The sequence below is a fragment of the Carassius carassius genome, chromosome 24 (assembly GCF_963082965.1).
Source record: "Carassius carassius chromosome 24, fCarCar2.1, whole genome shotgun sequence".
NCBI lineage: Eukaryota > Metazoa > Chordata > Actinopteri > Cypriniformes > Cyprinidae > Carassius > Carassius carassius.
In genome coordinates, this window is record NC_081778.1 from 19,746,613 (window position 1) to 19,774,227 (window position 27,615).

Sequence of the window (27,615 nt, forward strand, 5' to 3'; positions counted from 1 at the left end):
ACTATATATCTTACTTTTTAGACATTATTCCCCATAACTGTGACTTTATAGCATAGTTAAGACTTTAAAACATGTGGGCCCTATTTTAACGATCTAAACGCAAAGTGTAGAGCGCACGGCGCACTCAGGGTGTGTCCAAATCCACTTTTGCTATTTTAAGGACGAAAAAATGGTTGGCGCGCATGGTCTAAATGGGTTGTCCCTATTCTCTTAATGAGTAATGGATGTTTTTTGGGCATAATGTGCAATAAACCAATCAGAGTCTCATCTTCCATTACCTTTAAGAGCCAGTTGCACTCGTGCCATGACGGATTTGCTATTTACAAGGCAGAATTTGGCAAGCGCAAAGACAGAACGTGTCTCAGAGATAAAACAGAGCTGCTCTGCTCTAGCAAATAGATTTTTCTATTTGATACATGCGATGACTATCTATTACGCCATATATATATATATATATATATTTAATTAGCCTACAAAAAATTCTTATGCATTGCAATCCTTTAATTTTTAATATTTGGCATGTTTGTGTGCTGCTGTGCATCCCTGTGTTTAATAAGCAGTGTGTACGCGTGTTGTGGACCTGCCTATAATAACATGCTCTTTAAATAACAAAGAAAAAACATTGCGCCAGACTTTAGACCAGGTTTGAGTTGATCTATGGCGCAGTCTATTTTCAGCTCCTTAAAATAGCAATGAGCCAGCATTGCGCCTGAACACACCTCTTTTTTAGACCAGCACGCCCATGGGCGCACAAATGGTGGCAAAAGCATTTGCTAATTAAGCGACGTTGCGCTGGACGGGAAAATGCTAAACTAGCGAACACACTTGCGCTGCGCCTTGCATCGCATTGCGCCGGGTGTATTATAGGGCCCTGTATCTCACAATATGACAACTCACAGTTGGAACTTTATTTCTCTGAACTAATTTTTAACTCTCCCACAATTTTTATTCATTAAATGTTTTGAATCTTATGAAGAAACTGGCTTCCATAGTTAGCAAATTGGAAGTACATCTTATATATGCTGTTATTGATCAAATATAATTTCTCCATCCTTTTCTTACTCAGACGTGGCAATAGGGGCTCCATTCGCAGGGGAAGATCGTGGTGGCAGGGTCTTCATCTATAACGGGCAAAAATCTGGACTGATGTTACAGGCATCTCAAGTGCTGAAAGGAGACTGGGCCTCATCCTCCATCCCAGCAGGCTTTGGATTCACCCTGCGAGGAGATTCTGACCTCGATAACAACCAATACCCTGGTGAGTAAAGAAAAACTTTCAGTCTCTTACTCTCTCAGTTTACGCAAGTTTCTGTTAAGACAATCATGCTTAGGAACTGATGTAAGCCAGGGAGATTAGATGTAGGAAGGAAGAATGAAAGACTGGACCGAGATATCCAGGTTATATTGTTGCTAAGTTCATTGGTAATTGTTTTGTTTTTATATGTTCTTTTTCATTTCTTGGGCTTTTCTTTGTCTCCTTTTATGGTGGGATATTTTTTCTGCATATTTTCCTCATTATTATGTTTATCAAGGTTTTTTATCATGTTTTAATTGAAAACAATCTTCCGCAGAGTGTGATGAAATCCATGTAATTTCCGACACTCTCTGCTGTCTGAGCCACATCAAATCACACATATATGAATGATGTTTCAGCTCATTTTCATTGAGACTAGTAACTTGAAGTTTCAAGTTCAGATCTTATTGAACTTTTTTTTAAAGTCGATCATTTTGAGACTATGGAGATAAATATTTGCAGGTGACTGAACAGGCGATATATAGCCTGTGTGTGTGGGTGGGTGAGACAGATTGTTGTGTGGCAGATGTTGACTGGGTTCCAGATGAAGTTTCAAGGGTTCAATTCTGGTTCTTTCAGCCGTGTGACAAACAGGCCAAAGTGTATCTATGAGAAGAAAATATCATAACTTTAAAGCAGTTGAATACATTTTCAGCAAAATGTTTATATGATTTGGAAATAATTCTTTTGATGTAAGGGATTACATTTTAAGGTGGATAAAATGTCCAGTTACACTGCTATTCAAAAGTTTGTGGTCGGCAAGATTAAAAAAAAATGTCTTATGTCTATCATGGCCTCATGTATTTGATCAAAAATACAGTAAAACTGTAATATGTTGATTTATTTTTTTATGATTTTATATTTTTGGAAACAGTAGTTTTTTTCAGGTTTCTTTGCTAAATAATAATTTCAAAAGAACATAATTTATTTGTAATAGAAATCTTTTGTAACATTACAAATGTATTTGGTGTCCATTTTGATCAATTTTATGTGTTCATTGAAAAAGAAAAAGGACAAAATAACATACTGAGCCCACTGTATATATATATATATATATATATATATATGTACAGTTATGTACAGTTATCATCTCTCTGTCTAAGTATACATAACCCAGTTTGTAACCGAGTATTTGAAGTATCAAATACAAGTCACAGTTCATCACTGTGTTTTGGACTGAGTGCGCAACATTGAGGCTGATTGTGTATATATATATATATATATATATATTGCAAAACCTGACTGGTAAAATTTCAGTATGACTAAAACATTTACATGATTGTTTAGGATTGGCTTTGTTATGACTGAAAACAAACTTTTAAAGTGTTCACAAACAAATATGTTATATAATGTGATGTGTTATGGAACTGTGTCCATACAAACGTAGTTGATCTGGAATATGTACTGAACTGACTTGCATTCGGACAAAAGAGCCTCAGGTTTCCTAGTTGAGGTCTGGGCATCCCAGCTAGTCCTCAAATGGTGATTATAGTTTAGTTTATATTGATTTGAACTGCCAGAGTTAATATCCAGAGCTTTCTGAAGAACACAGATGTGCATGTTTTCACAATCCATCACAGCTGTGCCATAATCTTGTTTTGACTAACATAAATATGAATTAATAGTTTCATTTAAACTACAAAAACATCCAGTGTGTTTCTAAAGCTCAACTCTGCTGTAATGCCTTAAGCGCATTTCAGGAAAAATAGAGCAGTTTGTTCATTCTTTCTGTCCTTTAATCACCTCTTTCATTTTGTAATGGCATTATACAAAATCATCAAAGCAGATGCTGTCACACGATTTCTTTAAAGAGTCAGGAAGTCAGAACATTAGGCAACTTAAATGCACATGTGTGTGTTGCGCACAATATGTTCTAATAAAAGAAGTTTTTTCCATACATTAAAACCATCAATGGATGGCAAAAGGATCACACATGCACACAATGATGCTGAACAGACCCAGAAAGCAAAACGAAAGAAAGAAAACAGGTTTTTTATTTATTTAAAATGGATAAATTGAAGCTTTTTAGAGATTTGCTCTCAGTAATCTTTCATAAGTGTAAATCATCTAATTGGCCTTTTATTATATAATTGATGCATGTATGTGTAAATTTTCACTTTCTTCAGTTCATTTAGATTAATGTATTCCTCATTTGTAAGTTGCTTTGGGTAAAGCCATCTGCTAATGAATAAATGTAAATGAGATTTGTTTTTTTAATTTGATTCTTTGAAGTCTGTAAATAAAGTTAATTCAAGTTTAAAACATCATAAGGGTGAGGGACAGAATTCTAATTTTTGTCTTATTGAGCCGCAATTTCATGTTCAGAATGGACAAACTATTGCTTGTTGCTGGAAACTTGGTCAGCACATTGTTTTAATATGTCTACATAGATTATAAGAACCATTTTACTTTTAAATATTTATTATATTCATTATATGTTATACATCAGCACACATGCTTACCTTTCCTGTTTACAAGCCATTTGAGTGTTTGGTTTGGGGTTAATGTGAGGTTGAGTGTGAACTTTGTGGTTAAATGCAGGGTTAAAGTCAAAGGTCAAGTATCATTCATCATGACAGCAGTGGAGATTTTGTACTTTGCATTTCCTGTTTGCTGCTTCAGCAACAATACATTCCCAGACAGAACAGAACAGAACTAAACCGACACACTCACATTGCACATTTAGAAACAATTACTTTACTAAATTGAGACAAAAACACATTTTAAATTCCAAATGGTAACACAAAGAATCGGAATGTCATTCAGTAAAAAAAAAAAAAAGATTTATGATCAGAATTCCCCTTTACAATATACAGTATTTCTACATTATAATACTTCCAAAAACATGATATGTTGTTTGTGTATGAAATTGATGTTACAGGACCCATTAGAAATGTGTTAAGAACTTGGCACCTTTAGTGCGCCCTCAAAAATGTGAATTTACTCCCGATTTCCATCCAGACATCTACAGGGAGGAGTTCATTTCAAATGATTTTGAAGGGGAAGAGATTGATGCATGTGTGATTGTATGTCAGGTGAAATGAGAGAGAAATTCTGAGCTGGAGGTAAAAGAGAGGATTGCATTAGTTGGCTGTGGTTCGGCATTACATTGGCTAGAGGATGAAGATGACTTTAACAGAATCCGTCCTCATTAAAGTTTAAGTGCTTGAGCTTCTTCCATCCCCTCCCTTCATCAATCCCCCTCCTATTAACCTATTCCTGCAGTTAAGACCCTTGTGTTGTGGTGGCCAGAGGGTTTGACCTGAAAGATTGGAGGTTGACTCTTGCAACACACACACACACACACCTCACTGCTGTTCTGAGGAAGTCTTTTAAAGAGCGCACAAATGGACTTTCCAGATGTGAGAATGTAATAAGATTTAATTGTTCTGTCATCATTTCTGCCTCACAGATATAAGGTGAAAGCTCGGGCCTTCATGGTGTGTGTGTGTGTCTGTCAGTAGTGTGCGTGTTTCTGTCCATTGTGTTCGAAGTGTGTTTTCTGTCACAAAACCAAAAGCTGCTGACTCTGGTTTACAACGGGCTCTTTGCCAGGGGTGTCTTGTTCCTGAAGGCTGGACCTGATGGAAAGCAAAGCCAGTGATCAACCTCAGTGAAACAGGAATCAAAGCCGCAGTCTCTGAGCACTCATTAGGGTGCTGGAGCTGTTCTGGAACATTCCTGCATATGAGGCTCTGAGTTTTCCTGACTGAAAGCATCCCTCCATGACCAATTTGTACTCTTTCTTCCTATTAATGCTTTGTACAATTTATAAACCGAGGAGAGAAAGTGCTGTTTCACTCAAGTTTGATGAAAGACAAAATGAAACCGACCTCTGTGAAGGTTAAAGTTTAATGTTTAGTTTTTAGAAATTCTATACTTATCACAAGAACTATTTCACCACCAAAGAAATCAAACCTCTAATATTGTAATAATGTCTGAGCGGGTGTCAGAATCTACTTTTTGCTATGGTTTATTTTGGTTCAGTTATACATACGAGCTTAATGAGATGTCAGAGATGAATGAATGGTTATAGCTTTAGCAGAGGAAACAGAAGAAGCAACAGACCACACACACACACACACACACACACACACTGCCAGTATTTCCACTGTTTCATGATCTCAGGTGCAGGAGGTGTGCTTTGTGTGCACACAGACCTGAATATTTGATGATTCTGTCTATATCAATGTTTTTTGTTTGGCCTGATTATAAAAAAAAGTTATTTTTTATTAAAAATGTTACCTTTGCTATGTTCAGTTATTTCAATATTTATGTGTATGTGTCTGTATAATGATCAGCTTTTTTTGGTGCTGCTGTTGGAGGAAGAAAGAATGGGATCATCAGAAAATGTCATTTGTTATGCAGTTATGCAGTACATTTTCATTAAAAAAAATATGCATATACACTGTCATTCAAAAGTTTGGGAAATAAATTATATAATTATAAAATTATAAAATAAATAAATTTATATAATTATAAAATTATAAGTCTTATTCCAGAGTGACTCATTTATTATGAAATATTTCATGCTTTTCCTTATTCTTATCAAAATATGCGAAACAAAAAATGATTTCATTGTTTTTGTTTTGACAATATGGATACTAATGCCATCCAGGAAAAACGCAGTACAAGTAAGCAAGTGTTACCAATCAGTTTGATGGATTCTCTGGGGTTTTGTGGCATTAGTTGGTTTGTCTTCCTTTCCATTAGATTTACAAAGTAGTGATGGAGATCACATTGTTTTAATTAAACCTAATCGCTTAATTTTTCTGAAGGCCCTGGTGCATTTAAACTACAATACAATGCTTCCACTGCATCCCATTAAAATCTCATATAGGTTTATCATGTCCACCTTTAATAAGAGAAGGAAAGTATTCAGTGTGCTGTATTTACCTTCTTCTTAATCAGATGTGGCTGTGCACCTCTGAGTAGAATGAGATTAAAGCCTCACACATTCTCTGGGGCTCTCTAGGGTTCCTCAGTGGGTCTGTTCAGGGATGGCAGGTGATGTAAAATGTGAGACTGGTAGAATGAGAAACGGGTCGACGAATCTTTAATGGAGTCTGCTGGAGGCCCGAATCACTTCCAGCTGTAGTGTGCTTTGAAGCTTTATGATCCAGCTACTCCTTCTCTTTCTTCCTCTTTCTCTTGCTACACACATTTTTCTGTATCATATTGTATCCGTCCTCCAGCTCTCATTATATTTCACTCTCTTTATAGATTTGCTGGTCGGTGCATTCGGAGTGAGTAAAGTTGTGGCCTACAGGTGAGCAATTTTACACTCGACATAAACCATTTTAATACAGCATTATCAAAATGTTGAAAAACTTATATTTTTACATTTTAGACAAGTACTTGGGAATATTTGTGACATGATGTGCATCATAAAAAGTTGTAATTCGATAGCAGTCGTTTTTTGTTTTGAGTTTTGTGTTTCTCAGCTTTAAGTCTCAGAATTCAAATGATGCCAGTGTTATCATGAATTATTATAAGTGATATACATTTTTTCCCACAGTTTTCTACTACACTCACATGCTTTCCCCATTAGAGTGAACAGCACAAAAACCACCTGTGTTTGAGGTTTAGCTGGAAGGAAACCTGATACATATGAAGTCGTTTTTCTCCGTTCTATGATGTGATTGTAACACAGTTTCAAATTGCATAACAGAAAATATTGAAATGTCTGGCTTCATAATGCATTCATGAAGAATTCCTTAGCTGTAGTTGACAGGAGTCCAGTCAGCGGACATTATCTACAGACTTGTGGCATGTCTAGTCTGAGTACCCTAGACTTCGATTGGGTGTTTCGGATCAGGTTTCCTACAGAAATGTTTCAAAATAGTCCCTTTTTCCTGCCTCAAAGCCACCAAAAACACACAGACAAATTAACATGTCCCAGCACAGAGTCTCACACACTAGCAGTGTCTTGGTGTCAGTGTTAAAGCGATTAGCTGTAGTGGGCTCTGCTGTATTTGTGTAAGATAACATTTCCACTGTTAATCCAGTTTGAGTGCTAGTCTCAACAGAATGAAAGAGAGACCGGAGCAGAACAGAGACTGACCTCATGTTAAGTTCTCATTTACTCGGCTTGTCTGAAGTTCTGTTAGAATAAGACTCTGAATGTTTAGTTCATGTTAGTTAAATGTTTTGTGATTATGTAAATAATAATGTGCATTGAATGTTAAACACATCACCTCACACCTGTAAAAGTTCTTATGAACTGAAATTCACATTGACATTAGGTCTTGTCATTTCTTTTGATGTTAAACAGCCAGCTTTAGTGGGTTCCTAATGTTTATGCACAGCTCCGAATTCAGCTTCCCATTCAAACTCATTACTGCAATAATATATATATTATTATATCAGTAGTTTATTTATTTTTGTAATATTGTTCCTGTTATATTGTCTCTCTCAATGCTAGGGCGAGGCCAGTGGTTACGGTGGCCGCTCAGCTGATTTTGACACCCAGAATTCTCAATCCTGAGGACAAGTCCTGCTGCATGCCCAATTCTGATGTTATGGTAACCTGGTAAGTGTCAACTTCATTTATCCAGTGCTAGTCACTGAAGTATGCTATTAGCTTCTGACAGAAAGGGTGACTCTTTTACTTTTGAAAGTTCATGTTTTGATTTATCTATTCTAGACGAAGTGATGGGACAGTTATGTTGAACTTTAGTCCTGGTTAAAGGTAAACCAAAATAGTCTGGGCCAAATAGCTATGGCTGACTGGGAGGTTTTAAGGTCATGTGGTCTGTAGTACCACATTACAGCAGTTTTTCTTCTTTGTGGTAAAACCTTAGTGTTTCTGGAAGTCTCAATAAATTCTTCCAAACTCAAACATAAATACAACCCTGCATTCTTACCCCTTTTGTGGATGGACATTGTGTCTCACAAGTAGTTTTTGGGCCCGTGACTAGATCTGTTTGGCTGCTTGGGGTGCATGTGCCCGTGTGTTGGGGTTGGCATGGGGAAGAAAGAATTGGAGGCTCTGGAGCGTCAAAAGAAAGAACTAAAGTGCGGAGTTCTGCAATAACAAAAAGTAGCTTGGTAAAATAAATGTACAAACTGTGGTTAGAAATAGAGAGACTTTGAAACACACAGATGAACACCAAAACAGAACAAGACAGAGAAGAGAGCGTAAAGAGATCCAGAGGATGGAAAAACCACAGTACTTAGATTAGATTAAAATGCCTGGGAGAAAAGATATGCTTTCAGCCTCTTTTTAAAAATGATGATAGAAGGTGCAAGACGAATATCCAGTGGCAGCTGATTCCATAAGCAAGGGGCAGCAACTGAAAAAGCTCTGTCACCCTTGGTTTTTAAACGTGATCGAGGGACATATAAAAGATACTGATCAGCAGACCTTAAGGATCTACTAGATGAATGTGAGATAATAAGATATTTTAAATAAGAGGGGCTTGATCATAAAGAGCTTTAAAAACAAACAAAAGAATTTTAAACTGAATTCTGAAATGGACTGGGAACCAATTGAGTGATGTTGAGATCGGGATGACAATGTCAAAATTCTTTGCGCTTGTTAACATCCTTGCAGTTACATTTTGAACCATCTAGTGGTGAGAAATGGTTGACTAAGGAAGGCCTAAATACAAGGAGTTGCAATAATCTAAACGTGATGTTATAAAAGCATGAATGACCTTCTCCAAATCCTGAGGAATGATTTAAGTTTAGAAATAATCCGTAGTTGATGATAACTATTTTTAACAACCAAATTTATTTGCTTGGTTAAGCATAATACAGAGTCAAAGATGACACCTAGGTTCCTGACCTGAGAAGAAACTGAGGGGAAATGATAGCCAAGTTCCTTAATAAGCCCGTTTCTCAATTTTGGGGGACCAAAAAACAATAATTTCAGTTTTAGCTTCATTAATTTGGAGAAAGTTATTTTTTTAACCATTTCTTGACATCATCAAGACAGTCCAACAACTGTTGAATGGAATCAGCAGCTTTCAATGGGATATACAACTGGGTATCATCAGCGTATAGATGAAATGAAATATTGTGCCCTCTAAATATATTCCCTAATGGAAGCATATATACGTTAAAAAGGAGCGGGCCCAAAATGGAACCCTGAGGGACACCACTAATAATAGGAGCTGAAGAAGAGAAAAAAATGCCCAATGATAGGGAAAAGAACCTCTCTCTAAGATATGAAGTGAACCACTGTAAGACGGTACCCTTGATACCAATCAAATGCTCTAAACTCCAACTTAGTGAAATGTATATTTCTAATTTAATGCAATTAGTTTTTTATTCTATTATTATAATAATAGCAATATAATAATAACAATAGTAATAATAATAATAATAATAATAATTAATAGCATCATCAACAACTAGTGTAATGCTTTTGTTTGCATTTTTCAACTTTAATAAAAAAAAAGTGTGCTAAATGACTCATGTTAAACCACACACACATACAAGAGTGCCATTAAAACTCTGAGGAGTGGGCAGTAATTATAGAGGGCAGATGGGAGGTAGAGTAAAAAAAGTTGCAGCGGTTTCAGAGCAGGGGTCGGGGTCAGGGTGGGGGGATGTCTTGGGGTTGTGTGATGTCAACCTCTGGGCACTGGAGTATTTGTATTTGCGCAAGCCTTGTGCATGATTATGCATTTACCCTTGTCACAAGGGAGGAGAACTAACAAGTAATCATTAAATGATAAAGTGGGGCCACTTCCTTCATTAAATATGCATACTCTCTCTCCTTTCTGTCGCTCACTGTACAGTGTACACATGACTTTGGCTGTGCATTTTAAAATGCACCACTACCTGGAGGGGTCATGGCAGGGTTTGCGTGGTTAGATTACAATGCACAAATGCTGGATTCCATCAGGCATGGCCTCATGGGTATTTTGTGTTGTTCATGAGGCACTGCATCCAGCTGTTTATCACTAATTTTAACTCAGACACGCTCAACGCTGTGTAAGTGTGTGTGTGTGTGTGGGGGGGGGGGGGGGGTAAACGGGGTGTTTCTCATTAGATATATTTGGGTTGTATGTAATGCTATGCATAAGATTGACCCTTTGGGCCATTAAGACTGCAGTTGTGAGTCCCCAAGCACAGATATCATTACACGTTCAACATAACCAAAATACAGTTATTGAGCACCAGCTGGAGAGGTGTGAGTGTGTTTTTATGCACACTCACTGGCTTATAGCATGTGTGTCAGTGAGTAGTTTGTGATGGGGTAGCATGTTTCAGTCCTACGTCCTGGTTCTATTTGTTCTTTGCAAATGAAGGGCTAGTTTTACACAAGAGCCCTGCAGGCAATAGAACTGCCATCTTTACATTCCAGTAAATTAATTGTGTGGCCCATAGCTGGAACGTCCTGTGCTGTGTCCGGATAAAAGTGTGTTTGTATGAGTGTTTGCATATTAGACTTCATCTAAAAAGGCTTTTGAAATGTTATTACAATATTTAATGACAATATAGTATTTGTATGAGATCTTTGAGAAAATTAGAGAGGTTTTGTCCCTTTTTTCTGACAGGAACAGGAAGTCACTCTTGGGCGTATCTAATTGCCACCTCTATTAAGAGATGGAGGGATAGAGAGATGATGCAAGCAAAAGACAGATGGATGAGAAAAAAACGAGGCAAATTTGATTAATTAATTGAATACTGAGGAGCACTGAGTCCCTCAGCGTTTCACGTCTACATTCAGCTCCATGCATAAACACTCCACCTTCTTTTTTTTTATCACTTAAATGTTAAAAAAGGTTATTGCTTTTCTGGCTAAGATATGCTGTACTAAATGTCTCTTTCTCTCTTTATCTCTTTCTCTCAGTCTGTCAGTAAATGTGTGTGCAAAGATCTCTGGGATTGGTATTCCTGATTATGTCGGTGAGTGCATTATTTTTTTTATTAATTTAATGGATTTTGTGTCATGTAAATGGAAGTATTCTTATCAGCAAATGTCTTGAAGAAATGTATTCGGCCAGTCGCACATGTGGTTTCATTATAACAGTGGAAGTCTCTCCATTTAACCTGGTTCTGGAGGAAATTTAAGCTTTTCAAAAAAGTGTTCAAAGCCTTAAACCAAACCAAACAACTCCAAATTAAATGCAATTTTGATTAAAAAATAAAAATAACAGAAAAATCTGGCTTTTCAAAAAGTATTCAAAGCCTTAAACCATACCAAACAACTCCAAATTAAATACAATTTTGATTCAAATAAAAAAGGTACTTGTACCTAAATCGACTACACATCCCATAGAGCATTACAAATCATCTTTGACCATAAAATCTAAAACTATTAACTAAAATAAATGTAAACAGAAATGTATACTTTTATTGAAATAAAGAATTGTTTTTACTGAAATGTGTATTCAAAATAAATGCTTTTGAACTTTCTATTAATCAAAAAAGTCCTGAAAAAACTTTCCACAAGAATATTAAGCAGATGGGTGTGGGGTGTGAGACAGGGTTTTTCAAACCTGCAATAGAATTCATTCAACTCTCCGTTGTTGATTCAACACAGTGCTGGGTGATGGTGTCCTGTAATTGGTGATGTCTTTCAGTCCTTTGCACAGTATAGCAGGGTCATTGGCAGCTAGCTGGATTCTCACCTTTTTAGAGTATTTTCTCTTAGCCACTCTGATCTCCTTTGTCAGTGTGTTTTTGGCCTGTTTATACAAGACTCTGTCCCCAATCCTGTAAGCATCTTCTTTGGCATGACGGAGCTTTGCAGTGAACCATGATTTGTCATTGTTGTAAGTTAAATGAGGAATGCACATATCCTCACAGAAACTAATGTATGATGTTTCAGTCTCTGTGTGCTCGTCCAGATCGTTGGCAGCAGCTTCAAAAACACTCCAATCAGTGCAATCAAAGCAAGCTTGTAAAATCCTGCTCTGCTTCATTAGTCCATCTTTTTACAGTCCTTATTTCAGGTTTTAGCTGATTTCAGTTTCTTCCTGTAGGTTGGTATAAGATTAACCAAACAGTGATTTGAGAGCCCCAAAGCTGCCCATGGGACAGAGGGATATGCATTCTTTATTGTGGTGTAACAATGACCCAATATATTACTGTCTCTGGTGGGAAAAACAACATGCTGTGTATATTCTGGCAGTTCATTGGAGACATTTGCATAATTTAAATCACAGAGAATGATTATATCAGAGTCCATGTGTAGTTGTTCTGTGACTGTGATCCGATCAGCTTGCTGTTGTTACACTGCGTTCACACATGCTTGTGGAAGAATGTAGACACTTAAGAGAATGAACGAGGACTCCTGCGGCGAGTAGAAAGGCTTACAGTTGTTGAAGAGTGCTTCTAGATCAGGACAGTACATCTTCTTTGAAGCTGATACATCTGTACACCACCTTTCATTGATGTAGAAAAGCACGTCCTGACACCCAGCGATTTCCCTGTTGATTCTGCTTCGCTCTCTCTTATAGCTCTGAGAATGGACCTGCAGCTGGATTGGCTGAAGCAGCGTGGAGCAGTTAAGAGGATCTTGTTCATGGACTCTCACCAGCACCAGAGAACCCAACAGTTGGTTTTGGGTCAAGGGGACCGCCAACATTGCCATAACTACACTGTTTACCTGCGGGTGAGACTTATAGTCAACATGCAGCACATAACCTATCTGAACTGGCCTCATTCTTCATATTAAATTCTTGTTCTATCTTCACTACAACTGAACCCATGGGAAAGTTAATTGTGAGCCAAACCAAGCTCCTAATAAAACACGGCTCATCTGGATGGAATAAGCATTGTGAGAAAAAAATGAGACCAAAAATTCTGCTGGACCAAGGTGACACAGGAATTAAACACAGTCTTAAGTGTTTATGGGTGTTTATATGATAACACAGGCCATGGGAAATACATTATTTGCCAACTAAATTTGACCGATATAATCTCAGGCAATATGAACTATCGCTGTGATACTGTATATGGCAGATGTATCCAACAAACATCCAACAACATAAGAACAGGAAATTAATAAATAAGAATAATAAATTGGTTATTATTGTATATATGCTGATGTATAGTTTTTATTTATATTAAATAAAAGTTATTATTTTAATATATTTTATATTATCAAAAATTTCCAACAACAGAAATGTTCATATTATTATTACTATATTTATATATATAATTATTAAATAAAAATAATATAATACTTTTTATATATTATATTATATAAAATATATGACAGATGTAAAGCATAAACACCCTAAAACATAAGAACAGAAATTTGATAATTATGTTTTGTTATATTATTATTATTAGTAGTAGTAGTAATATACATTTATATAAAACGATAAATTATTATTAAATACAAAAGTATATTATATTATATATTTATTTTTGCATTACATTTTATTATGCATCAAGGTCACAATTAAAATAACCATAGGCATGAATAACAGTTCACAAAGAATATGAGAAAATATTTGTGTTCGTAGCAATTTGGATTTGTGCAAATAATGTGTGTGTTTTTATGCAGCAGCCCTGCACACTATAACAGCCTTGCAGCTTTTGTGTTCATAAGCTTTTCTTTCACAAATCCTTGTGCATTTCTGTTCAGAAACATAAACATACAATCTCATTTTCTCAAATCCTTGTAACTTATTAAATCGCTGTATTTATTGCCCTTGGCTTTTTGAGGCAAGATTGCTCATACGGCAGCTGTGATTTTTCTGTCGTTTAAAGGAAACAGATTGATATCAAAGGACAAAGATAATCAAACAAGTGAAGTAGAAGAACAAGTAAAGGGAAACTAGGATGAGAGGACAAAGAGTAATTCAGTTGTTTGCGTTCCACCTTCAATTTTTTTTTCTTTTTCTTAATCTGTGTGTAGGATGAGGGAGAATTCAGAGATAAACTGAGTCCTATCAGCGTGACACTGAACTACAGTTTAGACCAGAACTCCCCTCCACCTGGCCTCCAGCTGCGGCCCATTTTGGACCACTACAGCAAGACCTTCCACCATGAGCAGGTTTGCATGCAACAGGAATGTTTACCATTGTTTGTGAGAAGCTGCATGTGTGCATTTTTGTGCACATTAAATAATTCAAACAGGGCATCATGACATGCAGGGTTTAGAACAAGTTTCTTTTTTCTTTTTTCTTTTTTCTTTTTTGAAAAGAAAAAGTAAAACATAAATTCAATTCAAACTGAAAAAAAAAATGCAGAAAGAAGTTTTTTTTTTCCTTTTTCCTCTTTAGGCAAACATACTGTTGGACTGTGGGGAAGACAACATGTGCATCCCAGATCTTAAACTTTCTGCTAAAATGTGAGTCAGTGGGTCTGATGCATACAGTACATGTGTGTTGCATTGAACAATTGTTTGTGTATTTGTTTTGTATGCAGTGTTCTATCATGTATCAGTTGTTTATATTTTATAGCAAGTCATTCTTTGATTTTGGCCTCATATTACAAGCTATTTTAAATGCAGGTTTGATGGGTTTTTTTATAGGGACCGGACTGAACTTATAATCGGGGATGACAACTTGCTTGTGTTGATCATTAATGCAGCCAATAGGGGTGAGGGGGCATACGAGGCAGAGCTTCATGTGACCCTCCCACCAGAGGCAGACTATATTGGTGTGGAGCGCAGACGTGAGGTAAACAACATTACCTACTATCCTTTTTGACTCTACATATACTGTATGTATACGTGCTTTCTCTGGTAAAATGGTGGTGTTGTGTGATGTTTGTTCCAGAGGGGCATGCTAAGGGTGGGTTTTAGAGTAGATCTGTGGGGCTACTGGCCTGACAGTGGAAACACAGCTTGATTTTGGCCTTGCAGCTCAAGAGTCAAGGCCAATCTATCTATCTACAGTGTATCGTGAACTCCGGTCTTGTGAAATATCATATTTACTAAATAGCTTTAAATACATCATGGTAAAATGCTAAATCTATAATCCAGCCTGACCCAGAGTTAAAAACACAAACATGAGCCCTGCAGTGTTTTTGATGTACTAATGAGGCAGGAATGCAATGAATGTTGATCTAATTATGGGTAAGGTTTCTTATTAAACGTAGCCTAAAACATGCGTCATGTCTAGGTGTTCTCAGTAATGCATTGCTGAGATCTAACGGACTGTTTATTTCATTTCATACAATCCTGCATTCACTTATCTATAATTCATATCTTCTGCTGTCTTTCAGTCAATGCATCATTCCATTCATGCATCACTGCCTCTTCCTGCATTGGACACTCTGTGGCACTGACTACAAAAGATTTGATTGCTAGTATAGCTAGAAATTCCAGCATGTGTTTGAGAGTGGCTCTTGATGCAATTTGCAAATTGACGAGATGACGAGATGACTAGGGGAGAGCCTCAGTGATGTATGATGTGATAATTCATCATGTATTTTCTCTCTCTTGTTTGCTGTCCTCGTCCCTCCTTTGACTCTTTTTCATTTGCTTTTGTCGGGTATTGACCTGGTTTATTATTGCCCAGTTTTGTTTTCATTGATGTCATGCACCAATTTTATTTTATTTTACAGTTTAAAAGAAGAGTGTATATATATATATATATATATAATGTAAGAATATATGTAAGAATTGTAAAGATAAATTGTAAGATTTGTTTGTCTAATGGTACAATTTTGTATTTGTATGTAGATGCACAATAACATGCAACTTAATCTTTTTAAGATTTATTTATTATAAAAATATTTAATATTTAAAATAATTATTCAAGTATTTTTTAAAGTTCTGTAGGTGCATTGTGCTTCTGTTTGTGTTCCTTAGACATTCAGCATGTAGTTCAACACAGCAGGTATTATACATTTAATAATGAAGAAATGAAATCTTTTTTCTCTCTGTCTCAGGATCTTCAGCGGCTGAACTGTGAGCACAGGACAGAGAATGATACCAGAGTTGTGGTTTGTGACCTGGGAAACCCAATGGTGGCTGACACAAACGTAAGAGCCATGTAGCACAAACTCTGTTGATATGATGTAATATGTACAGTTTGATCCGAATATGAATGAATGAAACACACAGTGCCCTATAGTGATACCATGATGTGAATGCTTGGCCAATGCTTTGCAATTGTATGGTATATATTTATTAAGCTATGGACATGTGGTGTACCAGTGGTGGACAGTAACGAAGTAGCTTTACTTCGTTACTGTACTTAAGTAAATTTTTCATGTATCTGTACTTTAAATCGGATCGCAAATCGCACCAAACGATTCGTTTACGAATTAGAATGATCCGATTGCAGCTGTTCTGGAGTCGACCACTCACTGATTCAAATGAACTGTTTAGTGCGAGTCTACAGAAGTAAGAATCGGGAGATCTTGTGAGCGCGCGTGCGTCTGATGTTGCTAAAAGTAAGTTACTAATGTCGAAATTTTGGATTAATTATTGTAACTGAAAATCATATTTAGGTCAAAATTGTCAGTTTTTTGGGATCTTAATCCGTTGTAAAGAGTGATCTATTTAAGCCCACTGAAATACCCGAGTGCAGACGATGCAGACACATCAATTTTAGGTAAAAAAAAAAAAACAAAATAAATAAAAAAACAAACATTAAAATTACACAGATTAAATACAATAACTCATGCACGTTCAAATTCCCCGCTGCCGTAATGTTAACAGTTTTATTAAAATGCTACCATCCCTATGTGACGTCTGTTTTTATATTGTTTATCAACAGTAACGTTTGGATTGACTAGACGAGTAGACAGACATGAATGTTTATTCATAACCGTACTGAAAATAAGTAAATATTGTTAGCTGATGCTAACTGTCTGTCTAGCTAACAAGCTTGCTGGTGCTAAGTTGAGATAATTTTTATAAATAATGTCCAAAAATTTTTATTCAACCACCTATATATATATAGATTACATCTGGGGAGAAAAGAAAGGATGTGATGCTCAGAACATGGTAACTACAGTAATTATCAAAGTGGGAAGAGATGCACCCTGTTTGGCCAGGGGTGTTTTTACACCACAGACAAGGTTTGAGAAGGAAAAAATCCAGGGGCGTAGCCATCTTTTCAGAAGTGAGGGGGACAGAAATTATATATATATATATATATATATATATAGGCTATATATGTAGGCTATATAACATTTCTTTAATCTATATAGCTTACCAATCAACAGTTTTTGAACAGTAATATTTTTTATGTTTTTAAAGAAGTATCTTCTGCTCACCAAGCCTGCATTTATTTGATCCAAAGTACAGCAAAAAACAGTAATATTGTGAAATATTTTTATATTTAAAATAACTTTTTTCCCTAATGAATGTATTTTAAATTGTAATTTATTCCTGTGATCAAAGCTGTATTTTCAGCATCATTACTGCAGTCTTTAGTGTCACATCCTTCAGAAATCATTCTAATATGCTGATTTGCTGATTATCAATATTTAAAACATGAGTATTTTTTTTCAGTATTCTTTGATGAATATAAGGATCCAAAAATTAGCATTTATGTGAAATAAAAAGCTTTTGCAACATTGTACACTATATATCATTCAAAAGCTTACAGTCAATATAATTTTTGTTTTTTGGAAAATAAATTATAGAAATGAACACTTCTACTTAGCAAGGACTGTGTGTGCACTTTGGATGGGTTAAATACAGTGCACGAATTCTGCGTATGGGTCACCATACTTGGCTGTATGTCACGTCACTTCGCTTTAAATTGATCAAAAGTGATGATAAAGACTAGGGATGTCCCGATCAGGTTTTTTTGTCCTCGAGTCCGAGTCCGAGTCAATTGATTTTGAGTATCTGCCGATACAGAGTCCCGATCCGATACTTCTATAATACATAAAAAAAGAATAAAGAAGAGCGAAAAAACAGATCCAGGATCTTCAATAAATTACATTTTGAAATATATTCAAATATAAAACAGCTATTTTAAATAGGCTAGTAAAAATATTTCAAAATCTTACTGTTTTGCTGTACTTTGGATCAAATAAATGCAGGCTTGGTGAATAGAAGGGACTTCTTAAAAAAAAAAACCTTAACAAGCTTACTGTTCAAAAACTTCTGACTGGTAGTATAGGCAACTTTATTTTTTCTCTAATTTCTAGCTTTTAATTGGCTTAGAAATCTATAAATGCTGGACAATAACAAATAATAATGATTTGTTTATATACTACAAACACTGTTTATCACATAATAATGCAGAATAGTTTCTATACTGTAATAAATACTATGTCAATCAGCACTGCATTGTTCATACTTTATTTATCACCTGCTGGAGATGACTTGAAGAACAATTTATTGTCGTGATCGTATATTAATGTCTTCGTGTTTGCATAAGTTTCTGTTTTCCTGTGCGCACCACAGCATAGCTGGATGCTTTTGTCCATATTAGGAATATCCTGATATCAGCGCGAGAGCGTGCTCCGGCTTCGAGTATGAATGAGACACACACTGCATGAGAGTTTACCAGCTCTTGAAAACAAAGTGATGTCATGCCGCACGCGTTGCTGTTTCTGTGTGGAGTCAAAAGGGTCTAACTCTGTGCCACCGCATAACAAAAGATGTGTTAAAAATTAATGAGAATATATATATATCCGAGTCCTGATCGGGAGGTAATGTCCGATTCCGATCGAGTCTGAAACCAATGCGATCGGGCCCGATTTCCGATCACGTGATCGGATCTGGAAATCCCTAATAAAGACATAATTTTCTATTTCAGATTATTCCAGATTTCTATTTCACAATTTTTCTGTTTTGCTGTACTTTGGATCAAATAAATGCAGACTTGGTGAACAGAAGAGACTTCTTTAAAAAATATTAACAAGCTTACTGTTCAAAAACTGTTGACTGGTAGTGGATACAATAGGCAACTTAAATTTTTCTCAAATTTCTAACTTTTAATTGGCTTAGAAATCTATAACTGCTGGACAATAACAAATAATAATGATTTGTTTATATACTACAAAATGTTTTTGTCAATCAGCACTGCATTGTTCATACTTTATTTATCACCTGCTGAAGATGACTTGAAAAACCATATATTATTGCAATCGTATGTTTAATGTCTTCGTGTTTCCAAAAGTTTCTGGCCTTATTTTTTCTGTGTAAAAACTGCTTTCATACAGCGATAGCTGGACGCTTTTGCCCATATTTGGAATTTCCTGATATGACTGTCTGGCGAGAGCACCCTCCTGCTTCGAGTATGAATGAAACACACACTGCAGGAGAGTTCAGTGCTATGTGATGTTCATCTCGCTGCATTCTGGGTCCGAATAAAAAATCAAATCATGTGCAGACTATCCCGTCTCTTTGAGCTTAAATCTATATTTATTCACACCAGCTCTTGAAAACCTCTATGCGAACACACTTGACCGAAAAAATCATTATGAAAATATAATTATATTTTCCTTTAAAATGTTCTTCCTAACTTCAGGCCTTATTATCATGTCATATATAGTCCTAACTGTGATGTTCTGTAAAACAACAAACTTTAAAATACTTTGTTCTTACTGGTGAAAATATGATGGTCATCTCTGTTTTCTCTCATGTACATCACAGTGTAAGCTTTCACAGTTAACATCACTCTCATCAGCGTAGTCCATATCAACAACAAAAATATATCTTGACTCCATATAGTGGTTATTTTGGAAAAAAATCCCAGGTATTTTGAGCAGTAGGATTATTAAAAATATGTGCGAATATAAAATTTAATTAAGTAGCCTATATAAAATTTCAGTACTTTTTTACTTAAGTACATAAAAACTCGAGTACTTTTGTACTTTCACTTGAGTAAAATTGAAAAAGGAGTACTTTTACTCTTACTGGAGTAATATTTTATTATTTGTATCTGTACTTTTACTCAAGTACTTGATTTGTGTACTTCGTCCACCACTGTGGTGTACAATGTGCTTTCTTGCATTACAGTGACAAATGATGTTCTCGTTAACAAGGTTCGGGAGGAGCATGTCAGATACTTAGCCTAATCAACACAGGTGGACCACAATCTAGTAATCAATCCCACAGTATAAATATCGCTGATTTACCTCTATCCATTGACGATTAATCAGCATCCCTCCTCCACCCCATCTCCTCACTTTGAGTTCACTTTATAATTACACGGGGAAGGAAGGGTACTCTAGGTACTCGAGCCCTTCCCCCGGACAGCACGCCAAATACGCATACCATACCTCAGCTAATTATATGTAAGCGTGAACTCGTGAATAACAAACCTCAGTACTTAAGGGAGCGAAAGAGTTTCCTTTAAATGTCTGTGCCATTAAATCAGATATGTTATCATTCAAACTATAAACCTGTCAACAGACTAACTATCAGTCTAAACGTAACTAACTTGCTCATCAATCTTTATTTCAAACACTTACCCTTATACAGCCACCATGACAGAAATTGATGTAAAAAAAAAAAAAAAACATTGTAGCACATTGAAAATACAATACATACTTGAGTTGCATTTATAAATTTGTCAACACATAAAATTGGGCTTGTGTTCATATGCTTGTGTACAGTTGTGTATTCTTGCGTGCTTGCTTGCATTTGTTTTGGGTCTTAACTTTCAGTGAGAGCTTGAATCCTTCAGTGCATTAACATAAATGAGCAAGACAGAGGAAAGAGGATTTTAGACGGGTGAGAAAGGGGTAAGATAGCATATCAGTTTACTCCTTTAATAGGCAGATATTTAGCAGCACTGTCAGTTTGCTGAGACTTCAGGTCCTGTATGAGACACCTGCAGATGCATCACACACACACACTTGATCCTGTCCAGTCAAGAGAATGCTGAAACTGAAGCATATTCAGTTGAATTTGGAGGTTCTTTCAATAATGAAACCAGAGATGAGTGCATAAATGTGTCCAAAGGTTTGAGTTTTTTTTTTTTTTTAAGAAATGAATGCAATTAATACTTTTATTCAGAAATAAAATAGATCATAAAGTAACTGTAAAGACATTTAAATTTTACAAAAGATTATATTCAACAAATCATGCTGAAAAAAGCTATTACTGTATCCACAAAAATATTAAGCAGCAGAACTGTTTCCGCTGTTCGCTATTAAGCACCAAATCAGAATTAGATTACAGTTAGATTTCTGTAAAATCATGTGTCACTGAAGACTCCAGTAATGGCTGGTGAAAATTCAGTATTGCCATCACAATAAATAAATTACAGTACAGACCAAAAGTTTGGACACACCTTCTCATTCAAAGAGTTTTCTTTATTTTCATGACTATGAAAATTGTAGATTCACAATGAAGGCATCAAAACTATGAATTAACACATGTGGAATTATATATGGAATTATATACATAACAAAAAAGTGTGAAACAACTGAAAATATGTCATATTCTAGGTTCTTCAAAGTAGCCACCTTTTGCTTTGATTACTGCTTTGCACACTCTTGGCATTTTATTGATGAGCTTCAAGAGGTAGTCACCTGAAATGGTCTTCCAACAGTCTTGAAGGAGTTCCCCGAGAGATGCTTAGCACTTGTTGGCCCTTTTGCCTTCTGTCTGCGGTCCAGCTCACCCCTAAACCATCTCGATTGGGTTCAGGTCCGGTGACTGTGGAGGCCAGGTCATCTGGCGCAGCACCCCATCACTCTCCTTGTTGGTCAAATAGCCCTTGATGCCTTCAGTGTGACTCTACAATTTTCATAGTCATGAAAATAAATAAAACTCTTTGAATGAGAAGGTGTGTCCAAACTTTTGGTCTGTACTGTAGTAACCGTAATTATATATATGTATATATGTGTGTGTTTTTTGATCAAATAAATAAAAATGATTCAGTATATTTTTATTTACAAAATTAAGACTTGTTTTCAGAGTATATCTTTTACATTTAATCATTTAGGATTCACTTTTAACTGTTTATCTTTCTTAATATCTAAACAAAATGTAAAGATAACAATTTTTTACATTTAATAATCAGATTGCATTTTTTCACATTTTAAGAATGAACCTCACTATATTTTGTTAGGTTTTTGCTCAAAACAAGGAATTATAATTTTTTTATTTAATGTTATTTGTACACTATATACTGCTGTTGAAAAAATACAAAAATATTGATTGAGAAAACTCCAGAAAAATGGAGAAGAAGAAGGACACCATGTTTCTGTGTGTGCGTCCTCACTAACCCAGATGTTTTTGAGACTGCTTGCCTACTGGCCCCATGGACCCTTGGGAATGTGGCTGTTATACAGATGTGTTCATTCATGTGCCATTAAGGAGAAATATACATCTCCCTGATGATATGAGCGTGTGTTGACTAAACACACATCCCTTACATAGTCTTTTTCTAACACAGTTAATAGCTTGATTTGTGCATTGGGCAATTTCCTTCTCTCCTCTTTCTTTCTTTCCTATCTCTTTCTTCCCTGTATGTCCGTCAAATTGATGTTGACCATTGTTAATAAGAGTATGGAAAACAAAACAGTGGATAGAGAGAGAGAAAAAGTGGAATGATGAAGTGAGAGTAGGGGTGGGCGATATTACAAAAATCTTTTATCACCATATGAGTAATTTTATATCATGATAACAATATACGTATATGACAATATAGTTATTTTTTCTTTTAATAAGGCTTTTATGATATTAATATCTTTGATACTATAGAATGTTTTTTATAATCCCTGTTAATAATAAGAATAAGAAACAAAAAGAGAGCTTAATTCGATTTTTTTAAGAGTGTATATAAACATGTATTATTTACTATTTTATTTACTCTCTTGTGATTCTGAGCATTCATTTTTACAGTGTATTTGACACACATACCTGCGTCTTTATTAGTCAGTTTACTCCTATTCTCTTCTGTTTGTTTGGATTGCAGTGCTTGTTAAAGCAACTGAAATGTAATTCGTCAGTAATTTGATGCATAGCTGGTAAATGCTTTGGCTCGAGCAGTGCCAGCTTATTGAAAGCAGAGACAGGGCAGGTTTATGACTGTGTTTACTACAGGTCTTAAGATTATGTTGCTCATAAAATATAAATCAGATAATCACAACTGAATAGGCAAAAATATTACCTGTAGATCCGTGCAATGTGAAATTGTGGTTTTAAAATGGTATTGGTCAGAGTGTGTGTAGACAGTTGGCTGGATGCTCAGAGCTCTATGTTTTTATATGTCCAGTTGGCCTGTCATAGCGTTGGATTGTGGGTTTGGAATATAGCTTGTAGATTCATTATGAGAGTCAGCATGTAAAATGCAATGAGAGCCAATTTTTTTTTTTGATGTTACAGTACTTTCAGCTGTCAAAGCCATTCAGGAATGGTTACAGATGAAGAGCACACACTGTACCTTGTATTTTCCAGTTTTATTTTAGCATTAATTAGGGGCCAAGCACCGAAGGTGCTTAGGCACCTGTTGTATCCGTTACCGTGATTTTCTTCTTCTTCTTCTTCTTCTTCTTCTTCTTCTTCTTCTTCTTCTTTTTCTTCCGCCGCAAGCCTATGGCAGCCCATAGAACTGCTTGCGGAAACGTTGTGAAATTTTGCAGACTGATAGAGGACAGTGAGAAAAGTCATAGCAAATTTGGAGTCTCTAACTCAAACTCTCTAGCGCCACCACTTCTCCAAAGTTGCACTCATGTTTATGCTAATTACTTTTGAATCATAAGCCAGAAAATGACAGTTATTTTTTCCTCTGAATCCTTGGCTCATGCCGAGTTGAATTAATTCCAAAATTCAGAAATCCCAAGGTTTATTTATTTTATTAAATTTTTGGTCCCACTTTATATTATATATATGATGTTATCAAGTACGCTGCTGTTTGCAGAATTACCGGACTTGCGTCATCCCATCCGCGGGGGATCACACTCCTGAGACGAACTCGCAAAGTCCGAACTACCGACAATGCAAGTCCAAAATTTGTGTACTTTGTATTGAGAAATGCAGGCAGACCTACGTCACCAGACTATTTAATAATCTTCATGGTACTTTTGACCACGGTGGAAATGTAGAAAGCAACAGATCTGGGGGGTAAAAAAAGTTCCTGGTACAATTGTTCTGTGTAAATTCCGATTTTGAATAAATTTGACTCGGGTCATCTTCAGACCATGCTGGCAAAAAGTTATGGATTTTGTGTCGATATAAGAAACGGTTTCTCATTTAGCATGTCAATAAATTTCTTGGAAATTTCTTGGAAATTTCAGACTGCATCTGAGGGCTGTATGATGTATATTGAAAACATACTTTTTCGAACTCCTCCTCGACCACTGGTCCAATTTTAGTCAATAAATCATATTACTAGTGGTTGTATTTATGAACTTTTTTTTTATGATTTTAATTACTCATTCCTACAGTTGGTCTGAGGCTTGCTTCTGTAATGCTTGACACTGTAATTGCTGCTTGCAGCTATATTTATAATAATTTTTTATTATTATTTTTCATTTAATTTTAAGGTTTTTTTATAATTTTAGTATTTAGTAGACCTCCAGACGCGCGTAAACGCGTCTTTACATTGACATAACATTGAAATCATTCGCGCCAGACGCTCTATTCGCATTTGATGTGAACGCAGCATTATAGTGTTTATAAATATTTAGATTTTTCACTCTGTTTTCACTTTTCATTAGTTTATTTTTTTTATGCTTTTAACATTTTTATTAATGTTTGCTTTTTGTATTTCTGTATAGCTCTAATTTCTTTTTATTCCAGTTTTAGTTTCAGTAATTTTATTTCTTCAGTACAACATTTCTAATTTTCATCATATATTTACATTTTATTTCAGCTTTTTTCAAGTTTTTTTTTGTTGGTTATTTTAATAGTTTTAGCTTATAATAACAATAAGACATGACTTGCCACATGGCATTTTTATAATTTTTCTTGTAGAACTTAACACCTGGAAGTATAAAAGGGGTGCCTTCTGAACATATCACTAACTTTTGTTGTCTTCAGGAGCCGTTTGTTTAACAGTGTGTGTGAAGCCATTATAGAGAAACCAAGGCAAGTGAGCATATTAGCTGAGCGGCAGCTCAGATGAAGCGGTGGTCAAGAAGTTCAGGGAGGAGCTGGTGCAGTCTGCTGCCTTCAGGAAGCTCATTTCCCACCATCCTAAGTACTCCTAAAAACTAAAACCTCTTAGGGGGCTGGTCCATCTCAGTCTGAGGTTCATAGGCAGGATCAGAAGAGTAGCTCCCTCTAGCAGTCGGTCGCAGAGGTGGACGATCACTAAGAGGAAGCATTCTGGTTTTAAACCGCACTTCGATTTTAATGCTTTTTGTTGACCCCCCTCACCCCCCTCACCCCTCCCCGCCAGATAGGGGGAGGGCAGAAGCAGTAGTTTATTTGGTAAACCTGTTTGGAAACAATCATTAAAGGCATAGTTCACCCAAAAAATGACAATTTTGTCATCATTTACTCACCCTCATGTTGTTCCAAACCTATGAGTTTCTTTCTTCTATGGAACACAAAAGAAGAGAGTTTTTTGGCTCTGTGACCTGTTAACATGTTCCAGATTTGGAAAAAGGTGTTGTGATGGTGACAGGCTTCATCGTGAGCCTCTAGGGTTAAACCCACATGGGCTAAATTATCATGGCACCAGCGGAGGAGAGTGACAAGGCCGCAGATCCCCCACATACAACAAGCAAAATGAGAAACACATCATGTACTCGCACTCACAAGACCCTCACACACCGTTGTCACTTAGAAAAAAACGTTGATTCAATGTGTGGTGAATTATTCTGTGACACTATTTTCTTTTTTGTTTTCCAAAACTTTCCAAATTAGCCTCTCATAGCCCATAAAATGGAAGTCATAACCATGCGGTGCAGCTCATTCATCACAAATTGGGCATCACAAGACCAATGTGCACAAAACATGTTAGTCACACACCTCAAACAGTACAAGTACCACATACAGTTCCTTTAATGAGGAACTGCAAATTTTGGTTCTGAGCCAGTTCTCTGAAGTAGAAGCTTCCAGCTTGATCGGAGTTTTACAAGGAAAATTTTTTTTTTTTAATTTTAAATTAATTTATTTTGAAATAAATAAATGTCACAGTAAAGCAATTTTAAAATATTACAAAAGATTGTTCTTTCAAATAAATGATTTCTTTTGAATCTTTTATTTACCAAAATATCCTGTAAAAAAATTTACCACACTTAATGTAAAAAAAGTTTTTTCAAAGTTGATAAGATTAGAAAAGTTTCTTAAGAACAAAATGAGCATCTTGACACTTAAGACTGGAACAATGGCTGCTGAAAATTCAGCTTTGCCATTACAGGAACAAATGATATTTTACTATATGGTTCAGTAGTAACATTTATTTTATGATATAATTAGTAATAAGTTATATTTCTGGCCATTTTCTGCCTTAATTAAATGGGATTGTTAAGTAAAGACAGTAAGTCTTAATTTTATTAAATCAAATAAAAATTCTGTCTCACAAATGTCACTCATCTTTTCTAACAGAAAATTCATTAAATTCACCTGTAGTTTTTTGTCTTTTTTTTCTTTTTTCTTTTTAATAGTTAATGTCTTTTGTGAGCCATAATTCATAGAAATCTGACACTACTCACACCATCTTTTACTCTCACTGTGGTTGGTATTCAACGAAGAAAGAAGTTTCATGGTCTGTAAAATGAAACTGAATGAGTTTATTGTTTCACTTCACCCATGTAAACTAATGTCACATTAGGGTGATAGAATCACAGAATTTGGGGAAAGTGAGTGACTTTAGTCTCAAAAGAAGGATTTCCCAACATCATAAAGCAATATAATATTTTATGAGAGAGTAGGCTGATATTTTACGGATATACACTTCTGATGACACTGTAAATAATAGACTGAATTTTTGGGTTTATGTTCTTTGTTTTTAATCAAACACAATCATTCAATTTTCATGCTTTCTGGATGCAATCGGTCCAGCTTTACTTAGTCAATCTGTAATCCATCTGAAAAAATACCATTGCACATATGTATTCAAGCACAGTGCTTTTGATGTGCATGTTTGTGCTGCTTCGAATGGAAACTGCATCTTACATTTCATTCCTATGTTGTGAAATGCTTTTAATCAAAACACACTTGAGGAACTTGTACATTTTTCCCATTTTTTACACTAGGATCTGTTCTGACTTTCATTAAAACTTTGATTAAGAGTTATTGTCTCATTAGTGTACATGATTACTGTTGCCACAGAAACATTTGAACCAGCCCCAGTAAATTCAGATTGAGATGTAGTCTCATTACTCAACATATGCATGAAGTTGCAGAGATGTGACCTTCTTTTGTGATTTACCAACTAAAAAAGGACAGGAGACCACAAAAAGAGACTCCATGGCCAGTTCCCTCTTTAAAGTTTAACAGCACTTGTTACCCTCACCCGTTTGTTATGAGGGGCTTTGTAGTAAATAAGGTTTCCGCCTGGAGAAGCTCATTTATGGGGCTCTAGAGT

General features: G+C 35.7%; 1 protein-coding gene across 1 annotated transcript in view; it reads left to right on the plus strand.

The window, feature by feature from the left end:
* LOC132103102 (integrin alpha-8-like) overlaps nucleotides 1-27,615 on the plus strand; it is an 85,030-nt gene that overhangs the window by 27,043 nt on the left and 30,372 nt on the right. The window contains exons 13-21 of the mRNA XM_059507929.1: nucleotides 1,067-1,258; nucleotides 6,518-6,563; nucleotides 7,719-7,826; nucleotides 11,100-11,155; nucleotides 12,712-12,866; nucleotides 14,121-14,258; nucleotides 14,488-14,555; nucleotides 14,739-14,886; nucleotides 16,103-16,195. Coding sequence (XP_059363912.1) covers nucleotides 1,067-1,258; nucleotides 6,518-6,563; nucleotides 7,719-7,826; nucleotides 11,100-11,155; nucleotides 12,712-12,866; nucleotides 14,121-14,258; nucleotides 14,488-14,555; nucleotides 14,739-14,886; nucleotides 16,103-16,195 — 1,004 coding nt within the window. The remainder of the gene's footprint in view (nucleotides 1-1,066; nucleotides 1,259-6,517; nucleotides 6,564-7,718; nucleotides 7,827-11,099; nucleotides 11,156-12,711; nucleotides 12,867-14,120; nucleotides 14,259-14,487; nucleotides 14,556-14,738; nucleotides 14,887-16,102; nucleotides 16,196-27,615) is intronic.